Consider the following 13545-nt stretch of genomic DNA (forward strand, 5'->3'; position numbering starts at 1 on the left):
GTTAAGTTCTGTGGATAGTTAGAAATACTGCAGGGAGGATACAAGAGGACATTCAATTAAACAAAATGGATTTAGTTGCCTTGTGGTAAAGTAGATGATCTGTTGAGGAGAAGCAGCAGCTGCAGAAACATCAGAATGCAGTTAGGTGACGGAGGAGGGATATAAACGGTGATGCTGTAGTGAAACTGATGATCACTTGTTTTGTTTTGTAGGTTGTGAAAGCTTATGACAGAGTGGAGCAAGAATGGGTTGCCATTAAAATCATCAAGAACAAGAAAGCGTTTCTGAATCAAGCCCAGATAGAAGTGCGGCTGCTTGAGCTCATGAACAAACACGACACTGAAATGAAGTACTACATAGGTAAGGGCTCATCACGATGCCTTGAATTCCAGTGGGCCTGACCTATTGGAGAACATAAGCTGTTTCAGTTTGTGGGTGCTTTGCAGGGTGTCTGGGGGACTGTTTGGTGGTTTCCCACGTCACACCTCACAGGTGCCCATTGTGTGCTCTCATGTGTCTTTGTCCAGGGAACCACTGTCAGGCGACTTGCTAGTGCACTGTGAATGCCTAAGACTTTTTAAAATCTGTCTGAACTTCCCAGACTTTGTGAGTGAGGTATTGGCCTCATTATAGCCACGCCACATTGAGAGCACACCACAGCACACTTACCCTATCTCCCCTGCTGCTTTACCTCTGGTCTTCCCACAGGAAGGTGACCTGAGCCTTAGATTAGAGAAAAATTCCTTTCAGTAGTAAACATAAATGGTCTTGGGGCTCTGTAGCTGGGATCTGCATCAGCTCCTGCAGAGTCCTATCTCAGTATTTATTCCATTGTCATGCCATCTTCCCACAGGAAACAAAACAGCCAGAGAATTAAGACTATTGGGAACTTAAGAGAGCCAGTTGGTTTACAGACAAAACACCTTCTAATATATGTTTCCTACTTTATTTCTGTGTACATACATACATACATACATACATTTATGTATGTGTACAAGTATTGTGAGGAGCAACTGTAGTGGCTGTGGGGACAGGTGTGAAAGGACAGGGTGGAGACAGAGTTCTGCTCCCACAGTACAGATGCACCACAGCAGTCCTGATGACAAGGAAAGATTCTGTCTTATTTATAGAGATGGCATTGTTGGGAAGTGTGTAGACTGCCTGTTAGGCCGACTTTAGGACTATTTCATCATGTAAATCATTTCAGTGCCTCTCTTTTATAATAGTGGTGCCTAAACTAATGACTTTCATTGTCCCTGAAGTTTAGACTCGGTGTCCCAAACACTTCCAAATAATGTAAATGGGGGAAAAACCTGCACTACACACAAATACATTGTTTCCACAGCAAATGTGAAGGGCCCAATTTACCACAAGTTTTGTGGCAACTTTAATGTTTAGCTGCTGTAATAAATTACTGAGCATCACTAATATTGAGTGCAGAGTATGTGCGCAAAGAGGAGCAGCAACATTGACGTTGATAAGTAATGCTCCAATGGGAAATGCAGTGTCATAGGTAAAACTGGGTTCAAGCAGTGGGCATCATTAAAGAAGCCATGAGTCTGTTTCACGGCTCCCAGAGCTGCCTGACTGACTGTAGCCTCAGACAATTCACACTGTACCCATGGTGACAATTCACACTGTACCCTTGGTGACAATTCACACTACCTTGGTGAGATTCATATTCCTGTCCAGGGAAGGGAGCTTGGGCCATTTTTCTTTGCCTCCTTGGTGTCTTCTCTGACAACTATGGGGACCATCCTGATGACACTGGGTGTGTCTGATTCAGTGCAGAGCTAGCGGTTCTGTTGAAGGGGCATCAAAGGATGCTTGAGTTTGTAGTGGTCTCTGGGCATGCCTCCTCGTCTTTCCATGCCTGTGCCTTCTATTTTGACTGTCCATATTCTTGTTTAAAGAATATGGGAGCCGGGCAGTGGTGGCGCATGCCTTTAATCTCAGCACTTGGGAGGCAGAGGCAGGCGGATTTTTGAGTTCGAGGCCAGCCTGGTCTATAGAGTGAGTTCCAGGACAGCCAGGACTACACAGAGAAACCCTGTCTGGGAAAACAACAACAACAACAACAAAAAAAATCAACAACAGCAACAACAAAAAGAATTATAGGAAGTTCGTAGTGACTCAGAACAAAACTGAGGGGTCTGTATTGGATGAAAACAGCAACAGAAGAACGTTAGACACAGCCGTGTTGCTTGACATGTACCCTAAATTTCAGGTTTCTAATTAATGGTACAATTTAATTTTAAGGCAGTTGGTGGATAAAATTTATTCTGGTGACCTTGAGATTTGACTTTTAAAAAACACCTGCCATGTAGTGTAACTTATTTTAAGTGGCACAAAAGGTTGTACAAACTGTACATACAACTTTTTAAACTGCCATTTATTTGTATTTGAATGGACGTGTGCCTTCCTCAAGGTTCAGGCCTGGGGAAGGGCTCATTGTTTGTGTGTGTGTTTGTGATTTTGTTTATGGTTACTGTGCCATGGAGTGTCAGAGCTCAATTCCTTCTCAGGAGTTGAAATCTCTCCTGTCCTTCCTTTACACTCACTTCTTTAGAGGATAATTTCTTTTCTAGAATATTTAGTGACAGTGGTCTGGTTAAAAGCAGTTTCATTTCATTTATTGGGAAAGATTCTTCCACCTCTCCATTTTTTTCAGTATCCATTGAAAAAGATGAGTATCTGTGTTTGAGTTTTCTTCAGTAACGTTTTTCCTGCGAGTACATTGCAGATTCTCAGTAAATGAGTGGTTAGCATGAAGGGTGCAGAGCTGTCAGAGCTGTCAGCACTGGAAGGGGGTCCTCAGTTGCTCAGCTTCTTGAGTGACTTTGAGAATCGCATTGGTGTTTTGATTTCAGTCAGCTTTTGCATTTCTTTTGTGGTTGCTGCTTATCAGGAGATTAAAACCCCTACAGGGCCTGTGTCTGTGGAGGCTGAAGGAGCTGTGTTTAGTTTTAAACCTAGGAACTGTGAGGTGATTAAGAACAGATAAGTACATTCCCTTAGGCAGCTTTTAAAGATGGAGTTTTTACTACTTTACAGTGTCAAGAAGTAGTGTGGACTCCATGTGAGCCACCTAGAGTGCTTCCTGTGGGACTTATCCCAACTCTAGATCACTTATAGCATGAATGATATCCAAACAGCTACAGAATGTGGGCTGCTCTAGGCAGTCTGTTACTGTGCCAAGACTCAGTGTGTGTGTGATCCTCACACAGTGGCTGTTTGAATACTGTCCTCTTTTTCTGTAGAGAGAGTTCTTTTTGAGATACCATGAGACCATAGTGAGGAGCCCTCTTACCATTGTTAGCTTGACATCAAGCTGACTTACAGGCACTTGCTGGTGTGTGTGAGAATGCGTGCGTGCGTGCGTGCGTGCGTCTCTGGGTGACGTTATTTGACCCTGATGTACTTGAGCACAGTCTGGTTTATTACTGACCTCAGAGAGGGCAGAAGCCATTGCCGCTTACCTGTCCTTCACAGGTTTTTCTAAAATTTTTAGTCTTATAGACGATTTTTCCTTTTTCAATTTACTGAATATAATAAATACATAGGTTATGGATTCCCAAGAACACAGTCTTCACCAAGTCTTCATGATTTCCAGATACTTGCTATGTTTTCCTAAAGCACAAAAGTATGCTGCTGTCTGTAAGCAGTAGCCCTTGTACACACAGCTTACACATTCATCAAAGCCAGTGGACAGGGCGGTTAGATGCAGTGCTGTCATGGTCAGTCTCAGCACATGAGGTTTATAAGGTGGTACTTTGTTACCTTATGGGCTGTTTGTTTGTTTGTTTGTTTGTTGTTTTCTGAGACAGGTTTCTCTGTGTAGCCCTGGCTGTCCTGGAACTCTCTTTGTAGACCAGGCTGGCTTCAGACTCAGAGACCCATCTTCCTCTATCCCGGAAGTGCTGAGATTAAGGGTGTGTGCCACCATTCGGGGCTACCTTATGCATTTTTTATTTTTTATTTCTTATTTTTTTTGGATAGACACTGCACTTGTTTAACTTGGAAGAGTGGTTTAGATCCTCTTAGTCAACTGTTAGGGGCTGACCTCCAGACTAACCCGGTTTCCACCCTGCACCAAGTGGTGCGGTGCTGGGGATGGAGAACACACCCAAGTATACACTAATGCTTGTCTTACCAGTGTGTGTAACTTAGGTGAAATTTTCTTTTCTCTTTCAGTGCATTTGAAACGCCACTTTATGTTTCGAAACCATCTCTGTTTAGTGTTTGAAATGCTGTCCTATAATCTCTATGATTTGTTGAGAAACACCAACTTCCGAGGGGTCTCTTTGAACCTAACACGAAAGTTTGCGCAACAGATGTGCACAGCATTGCTTTTTCTTGCGACTCCAGAACTTAGTATCATTCACTGTGACTTAAAGCCTGAGAACATCCTTCTGTGTAACCCCAAGCGGAGTGCAATCAAGATTGTTGATTTTGGCAGCTCTTGTCAGTTGGGGCAGAGGGTAAGTATTCCTTTAGGACTTGTGACTTAACATAGGATTAGGTAGAACAGCGTAGCTATTTAGAATGGCGTGAATGATGTGTTTACGGTTGGAGGCTGTTGGTGGATGTTGTTCATCTTGAACAGGTAGCTTATGCTTCACATCCTGCTGATGTCTGTTTAAAATCCAGATAGCAATACTTGAATTGGAAGAGTTTTTTAAGTGGATATTTAAAATTATGTTTAATGCTAGAAAATTTTAAAGAAAGAGATAAAAGAGTGAAATATTAGGTGATTTATAGCTCTCAAATGGAGCTTTTAATATAAAATTTGAGTAATTCTAACTTAAACTAGGATCTTGACTAGAAATTCCTTCTCTTAAGTCACCAAGATAAATGTTCCTTAAACACCAAGAAGTACACACAAATGGTTTTGGTTATCATGGTGTGGTACATGCTATGGTACAGCATAGGTGGTATACCTGTTTGTTTTGATAAATAAGTTTAAGTCTTCTTACCTTACCCCACTAAGTTAGAATTGCTATAGATTGAACACATCAGAACTGGTTTTCTTTACACTGTTAAAAACTATTGTGATTTAATTTATCTGGCTCAGGAAAGCAGACTCTCTCTGCTATAGTTTGTAGCATTAGGACATCTATACCAACGGTGTGTTGTACATGCAGACAGAAGCCCCAGGTCTTCTGGAATGAGGTCAAGGATGCTTCTGTTAGTACTTGATTCATTTTTAATGCCTTTTCTATTTACATAAAGGTATTAGAATTATTTTAATCTAACATTGTAGTGTTACTATTTTTTTATTGGCATCCACAGTTCTTGCTTTCCAAGCTTGTAAAGCTTCTATTTTGTTCTGCTTGTATCTAGGTTTTAAGTAGAGCAAAGTGTGTAGTCAGTTTAGTTAGCAGACTTAGCTTTTGTCATTCTGCAAATTATCTTATAATAGCAAAGTTATATAATTGTGGAGGTAATTTTTAAATTGAATTTGAAGGCAAAATGTACAGTTTCAGATGCTGCTGAAAAGCCTAGAGTTGCCTGAGCAAGCACACTGTATGGAGACACATGCCCACTGTGACAACGCTGGCAGTAGATTTTTCAGTTAGCAATTTTTCCCATCAATTTAAACTAAATCATATGTTCAGTCCTAACATCAAACACTATTATCTCTGTCTAGACAAACTGAGATAACTTATCCCTTTCAGCCATTAAGTTTTTAACTGCTGACGTGTATTGGTGTTGCATGTGAATTATTTTTGAGATCCATGGATGTATTGTACTGGGTCAGAGTCAGAAGGTGGCAGGAAGAGAAGTGTATGCATGGGAGAGGGCCCTCAGGGATTTGGTTTAAAAACCTGCTTGACCAAAAAGTAGTCAGGTAGGTGACTTCCTTCACCTAGAAACTCTCAGAAACATAGTGTGGTTTGAACACTCTATGTCCAAAATGTTTCCAATTAGGGTATTTGTAGTCTCGTAGTCTCGATCTTTGCTGGGAATCAAACCCAAGTCCTCACCCACGCTGCTCCCTACCGCTGAGGTGAGGTAGGCCCCAGAGCATGCAGGGTAATGGCTTGGCTCATTGTTTCTCCTGATTACTGACTGGACAACATGATAGCGTCTGAATTTTCAACCAACTTCTTGTTTGCTTATTCCTTTGAAATGTTTAGTTGTTTCACATGTTTATAGTTTGATGTTTAGCTTTTCTGTTGCTATAAGTAGTTTTCTTAACTCAATATTGAATATAACTATAAATAAGGCATATCGAATTAATACTACTTTGAAATATGTTTCAGATATACCAGTATATTCAGAGTCGCTTTTATCGGTCTCCAGAGGTGCTACTGGGAATGCCTTATGACCTTGCTATCGACATGTGGTCCCTTGGATGTATCTTGGTTGAAATGCACACTGGAGAGCCTCTGTTCAGTGGTGCCAATGAGGTAGGTAAAGGGTACTCTGTAGTGACAGTGTCTTTTCAAAGTTGTCCTCATAGGAAGACATCTTATTAAGAGCTTGATCATTTGTCTAAGGTCAGTTGATCTTATTTTACATTCTTTTAATTTTTCTTCTTTGTCAGTTACGTAATGGTAGGCTTCTGAACTAGTAATTAAGATACTTAATATGTTACTGAAGGGAAACAGAAAACTAACCAGAAAGTGGCATTTCATAGACATTTTCAGGTTTACGTAACATAATAGAAAGCTTAACTATGTGGTGAGGAAATGAGGCCACCCTAGCACTAGTCAGTGCTGTGAACCCTGATTAAAACCCAGATGCTGGGATTTAGTCCTTCAAAAGCAGTACACAGTGCAGTCGTAGATGCTGCCTGAGTTGTTTGAGATCTACTAGGATTCTGGGCGTTAGAGAGACTGCACATCTGCAGGCTACTTTGTGTTCCTGAGAGATTCCGAAGCTGAGAACAGAGGCTGGAGGGTTTTTGGAAGAGTAAAGGGAACTGTCGCTCTTGCTGTCAGCTGAGCTTGTTTGCTTTTTGTGGAAAAGTTGATCATTGAGGATCTTAATCTAAATTTTGAGTTATATGAGAGAAAACAAAGACTAAATGACTTAACTCTGGATGTTCTTATTTTTGTTAAGTTGAGATTTTTGTAAGTTGTCATGTTACCTGGGCTGGCCCTCAATTCTGGGGCTCTAGTGGTCTTCAAACTTAATCTTTCAAATGACTGATCAGATGCACACCATCTCCCGTCACCACCCTCTTCTCTGCATTTAGTTTTAACTTCAGCTCACGAGCAAGGTGGAAGCAGCTTCATATTTGTTTTTATTTGAACTTAAGTAATTGTATCTTATAACTGGTAACTTCCTTAGTATTAAACAGAGAATCGTCTGAGATCATCTGAGAATCCAGTGGCTTCCCAATTTTCTCATTGTCAGAGCCAAAGTCCTCTTTTGTGTTTGGCATTCTCCTCTTCACTCTGTGCAGGGGTCTCTGCAGTGTCTCCTCTCCTCTGTTCCTTTGCTTCTGACTCATCATAGTCTTCTCTTGCTGCGGCTCCTTGAACACCAACCACAAACCCTGCTTTGCCCCTACACTGTTCTTCCTGTCTTGAAGTGCTGGCTCCCAGATGGCACTGCACACTGCTCTCAGTCAGCTTTCCATGGAGCCTTTGTGCCACCAGTGCAACCTTCCCCTAGCCCCTTCTCATCTCCCATGCATGGAGACTCAGTTTTTGTGGTCTCTCTGCCCCCTTCAGGTTCTTCGTCTTTGAGTTCAACGAAAAATAATTGTTTAAAGAATTGCATATGTATAGGTAGAGAAGTGATTGGTCAAAAACTACTCCAGGCAAATCTTTTCATGTTTAGAATTTATCTGTGAGACAATAGAGTGCAAATACCTAAATTTAAGTTTTATTAAACTTGAGATTAGTTACGTCTTAATGTTGAAATACAGTCTTTAGGTTAATTGAATCGCAGTGTAACTGTTACTGGTGTAAACCGAGTCCATCATAGTAGGAATTTTACCTGTCCTAAACATGTTCTGGTCCTCTCCCTGTGTAAGGATTTTCTAAATAGTATAATGTAATGACTTTTTCTAGCATTTGTAATTATAAGAAACCTAGCAAAGATCTCAAGTATGAAAGAATGCACACAAATTATTTACAGATAGCATGTTTGTATAAGAGATTTGAACACCTGTGGATTTGTGCATCCATAGGGTTGGGGCTAATCCTGCTCAGACCAGTTCCTTGAGGAGGCTTGACTATGTTTGTAGTTAGCCTTTTCCAAAACAGGCTCTTCCTCTGTTTACCCTGCTGTATTATGTCAGTAAGCATGGTTTCTAGCCTTATGGTAGTTGCACTGTAGCATGAATGCATAGTTTTCACTTAAACTGTAATTTAATTAATGTCTGTAAGTTAGTAAGACATTTTTATTGGTTCTTTAAAACTTCAAAACCTGACCCTTAAAATTTCCTTCCTTTCTATCTCAGTGTTTTCCACTGTATTTGAGGTCCCAAGGTACACTGTGGATCTGTATTCTTATTTGCTGATTCTCTACCTTCCCTTCTGTTGAGTGTGCAGAATGTGAGGGCAAAAATGTATTATATCTGTTGGTTTTAGTGTATCCTCAAGAGTCCACAGTGTATCCATCCTCAGCTTCCACAGTGTATCCATCCTCAGCTCCCACAGTGTATCCATCCTCAATGTACACAGTGTATCCATCCTCAGTGTACACAGTGATCCATCCTCAGCTTCCACAGTGTATCCATCCTCAATGTACACAGTGTATCCATCCTCAGTGTACACAGTGTATCCATCCTCAGCTTCCACGGTGTATCCATCCTCAGTGTACACAACACAGCCTTACACAGATATGTGCACTCTTATCTAGGAGAGAGTTGACAAGCAGAAGTGGATGAGTGTACAGTTGAAATTACAGGGTTTGTTTGTTTGTTTTTAATACAGGTCGATCAGATGAATAAAATAGTGGAAGTCTTGGGCATCCCACCTGCTCATATTCTTGACCAAGCACCGAAAGCAAGAAAGTTCTTTGAGAAGTTGCCCGATGGCACTTGGAGCTTAAAGAAGACCAAAGATGGAAAACGGGTAAAATGGGGGTGCACTTACTCTTGGTGGAGACTTCCTTTCCCCTTTTCTCCCTCCCCCACCACCCTTTTTTCTCTTTTATTGTTTCCTCATCAGAGCTGTGTTTTCATAGCTCCTTGAATTTTCTTGCCAACTGTATTATAGTTATCAATTTTAAGAAAGTATTTTGTTCAAAAGTTGATTGTAGTTGAGCTGACTGTGCACTGGGCCAGTGTTTGCTTAATTAATGGTCAGAGTTGTTTGGCTTTCAGTAAAAGCAGACGGACTACTACCTGCCTGTGTTTGGAGACAGCTGATGAAGCCTGTATACTTCAGTACTGAATCAGTCAGTCTCAAAGCTTGTGCATACGAGTGAAGCCATAGATGTAGACTGAAGTTATAATTGTAGTCAGTTATTAAATTTTTTAAGTAGAAAGATGATTTTTAAATTTAAGCAGTTCATGATCCTTTTTTTAGGATATCAGTCAATGATGGAGTCTTCTGACAGATTTCCGATTCCTTGCTCAGTGACAAAGTTAACAGGGGGTTTTCATCTTCTAATTTATTAGAGTAAACGATACAAAATTTGCATCTTGATTTTATGTTTCTGCAATTTGCCAGACATCGTCTGGTTTCGTTTGGGCTTTATTAAATAGAAGAACGCACGGGTGACATAATTGGAGGTGGTGTGCATTTGTTATAACTACCTTATAGTTGTAGTCTGCATTTTCAACATTGAAGAGAAGTTTTTTTCTTTTAGTTATTTTATCCTGTATTTTTGGGATGCTGCCACCAGGTGCCATTTCAGGGAACTGGGGTGCTGTTTCTTTGCTTTAATTCACATTTACTTAGTTGTAGAGTCTTTCAATGTCTAAAGGCTCTTGTTTTGCTTTTTTTTTTTTAAAGATTTATTTTTTATTCATGTGTGTATTTGTATGTATATATGTGCATACCCGAAAGAGACCACAAAGGAGTGTCAGGTCCCTTGAGGACTGGAATAATGTGTTAACTACCCAGTGTACATGCTGGAAACCAAACTCTGGTTCTCTTGAAGAGCAGCAAGTACTTTTACCCATCAAGACATTGTTTCAGCTGTACTTTCTTTGCTTTGATATTTTTGTTTGTTTTGTTTTCTAACAGTTTTTTTGTAGCCCAGGCTAGTTTTAACTTGCTGTATAAGTGAGGTGCTCGGCAAGAACCTCCAAGTGAACTTATAACCCAGCTGCTCAGAGAATGACTCTGCGTAGTTAGTATCTCCTTTATACCTGCTTTGTAATGTCTCGCAGTCTACCATACTCCATACTATAACTGTAGGCCACACAATTTCCAGTTCCTAATTATACCCGTGACTACAGTCCTATGTACAAGCTGTGACACCTCCCGAGTCAATATTGAAGTGAGGCATACTGGCTTCTCCAGCTGTCTCCAAGTTTAGGCTGATAGCAGTCTGCTGAGGGGATGAAAGGTACCTGCTTACTGACACTCGGAGTCGCTCTCTTACATGCATATAGTTTATCAGTCACAGCCCATTTTCCTGTTGAACCAAAGCTCAGTGGAAAATTCTCAGGTTTCTTCAATGGTGTTCTAGGTAGAGCCAGCCAATCTGAGCTAGCATTGAGGGATGAGCGCTGCTTTCTGTCTTCTGGAGAATAGTCAGTTTCCACTTTGTCTTAAGTGTAAGTTCTCTCTCCTCTTAAATGAACATTCATCCACCCAGGTTTCCACATCTCTGTCTTTCCAGAGTAAATCAAATCAAGCTATAATTATTACTGTTTATTGATTATTGGGGGCATTTCAGAAATTAGTAAGTCTTTTTTCTTTTTTAATTAAATCTTAACATATACTTACTACCCATTAATTAACTATAAGTACAGTGAGATTTCTCATAGTTGAGCTTAGTGACTGACTTATTTCTCTTTTAACAAAACTAAAATTTGCAGCAAAAATAAATCCTCAATCAGTTGATCACGCTGTATGGGCAGAGATACCCAAAAAAAAAAAAAAAAAAAAAATGCAGACACTGTCATTGACTGTGTAGTTTATTTTCTTAGAAGTTTTAATTTTTTATATTTCAGAAGCCTATATGCAAAGCTTTTAAAAATATTTATTTATTTATTCATTCATTCATTCATTTAGTGTGAGTATGCTATCACTAGTCAGACACACCAGAAGAGAGGGCTTTGCATACTATTACAGATGGTTGTAAGCCACCATGTGGTTGCTGGGAATTGAACTCAGGACCTCTGAGAAAATAATGAGTGCTCTTAACTCAGCTGTGCTATAATGTTTAGTGGTGTTTGACAACATGCATTTTTATGTCAGGTTACCCTTAGATACTGTCATATCACTTGTATGTTGTAACTCCCTTCTATCTCTTAAGTGCTTGTATGTAAACATCACTTCTGCATGTGTTAGAATCCTCAGAACACGTCGACTGCTTGCCTCAAGGAAAGGAAAGCGCTGTAGGCACACTGAGTGCAGGGCCCTTGCCATCCGGCATCTATGCTCACTATAGATGAGCCCAGCTCCTTCTTTCTCAGTGTGTAACGTGTGCTTATGATTGGAGCATCTCCTGCCTGAGGAGTCCGCTAGTCGCTGTCTGTTTTAAACTCTCTCCTGTCAGTGTTTGTTCTTAGCAGTTCTTACCTGTGGTGTGGTTTTCCTTCCCTTTCAGGGTGCTTAAACAGTTTATCTTCATACTTGGTTATTATGCACCTACGCTTTTTGTTTAATTTTTCTTTTGTGTTCTCGGAGGTGATTGAAATTCTTGGATTTGTGAACTGATGTATTTGTAGATCCTCAGCTGTTAGCAATACTCACTCTGTCCAGTCTTCTTGTTCTCAGTTGCGTGCATGGTTTTGCCACGCTCAGTATTGCCCCAGGTCCTCAGCGCTTCAGTGGGGAGTGCAGTAGCACCTGCCTTGCCTTTATGTCTTGAATTTGTATACTTTTTTTTTGCTCTGTGTTTTTGGTCACTGCTTTGTTTGTTAATCTGGCTTCCCAGCATTCTAGATCTGTTCTGCTGTTAGAAGTATTCAGCAGACGAGAGAAGTACATGTCAGTTACGTGCTTCAGCTTTTTGACAACAAAACCATAGACCAGTCCTTAAAAATCCACCTAAATGGGATGATGTGCATTTGTCTTCCCAGTGCTGGGTAGGTGAGATGGGAGACAGCCTGGGGATTACTGACACCCTCTGACCTACTCTTTGAGTTCCAGGCCAGTGAGAGATGCTGTCTAAAGAAAGGAAGAAGATGTCACTAGAGCTTGTTCACAATACACAAATGGAAAGCAGGTTCTCCACTTAGTATTTTAGTTTAAGAATTTGTATTTGTCCTTATTTTTTACAGTTTTCCTTTTTCTGAAATTCACATGTGTTGCCTACCTTTTCTTATTAAACTATATAACTTACACATTTATTTATTAGTTTAAAAATACTTGCCTGCCAGTTCCACTGCCTGGGCCATTTATTAGTATGGATTGATAACTCATTTTCCCCTGCTAAATTACAGACACTGTTCTTTTTTCTGTAATTATTTTTAAAAGCAGTCGATCTTTCTGTACTTGAGAATGGGTGAGCTGTGTCATTTTCCATGAGAAGCAAATGAGAAGCTTCTCGTACTGTCAGGCCAGGACGGTCTGATTCTGGGCATTTAGTGTTTGCCTCAGGATTTTTACCATATGAGGAGACCCCCTTCAAGCATTGTTTGTTCATGACCGAAGGAGGCTCTAGAGCTCTACACATTGCCACCCACAGCACCCGGACATTTTCCTCTAGCTCTTTTGCTGCCTTTGTGTGGCTGTTACTGTGTGGTCAGGACTAGTCTGAATTATCCTTGCTTGGGTCTAGCATTGTGACCCCTCTTCCCCTTACAGGGCCCTTCTGCTAGTAGCTGTTTGGGGCTGGGGATGTGGTCAGTGGAAGACCACTTGCTGAATATGCACAGCTGTGATTTGTCCTGCTTCCGGACTTTAAACAGCTGTCACCAAAACTCCAGTAGTGCTGTGGATACTTGTAGAAAGACAACATTGTTCCTGGTTACTGATGAGTATCTATCAATCCCATCCTGTGGTTAAGCAGCTGACGAACCGTTTTGTAAATGGACCAATCCCTTTACTTTGAGTGGCATACATAGCTTTAATGAGCCAGTGTTAGGGAGGCAGTGCAGCATATTCTCCAGTGCAAGGCTGGCATTGTGGTGCACACCTTTAATCCCAGTTGTAGCACTCTGGAGGCAGAGGCGGGCAGAGCTTTATGAGCTTGAAGCCAGCCTGTTCTATGTGTAGTGAGTTGCAAGTCAGCCCAGACTACGCAGTAAGACCCTACCTATCTCAAAACAGACGTTACATACAGAGAGGCAGGTCAGAATCCATTCTGCTCTGCTCTGTAGAAGCTGGCATAGTAATTGTTTTATACTTGTGGATTTTCTGTGTCACACTCTGTTTACTTGCTTGCTTGTTTCACAACCTTGAAAATAAGGAAAGTGTTCCTGGGTGAAACGGGACCGACCCAGCTTCAGGCTGGGCCAGT

The 13545-nt window shown here is 40.9% G+C and overlaps 1 protein-coding gene across 4 annotated transcripts in view; it reads left to right on the top strand.

Annotated features, from left to right (window-relative positions):
- The window catches only part of Dyrk1a (dual specificity tyrosine phosphorylation regulated kinase 1A), a 120925-nt gene that overhangs the window by 97229 nt on the left and 10151 nt on the right, over positions 1 to 13545 (top strand). For all 4 annotated transcript variants that reach the window (XM_085832295.1, XM_021185336.3, XM_085832294.1 and 1 more), the window contains 4 exons: positions 213 to 360; positions 4195 to 4481; positions 6267 to 6413; positions 8895 to 9035. In XM_085832295.1, coding sequence (XP_085688421.1) covers positions 213 to 360; positions 4195 to 4481; positions 6267 to 6413; positions 8895 to 9035 — 723 coding nt within the window. The remainder of the gene's footprint in view (positions 1 to 212; positions 361 to 4194; positions 4482 to 6266; positions 6414 to 8894; positions 9036 to 13545) is intronic.

Source organism: Mus caroli, unplaced genomic scaffold (genome assembly GCF_978045245.1).
Source record: "Mus caroli unplaced genomic scaffold, Mus_caroli_1 scaffold_17, whole genome shotgun sequence".
Taxonomy (NCBI): Eukaryota; Metazoa; Chordata; class Mammalia; order Rodentia; family Muridae; genus Mus; species Mus caroli.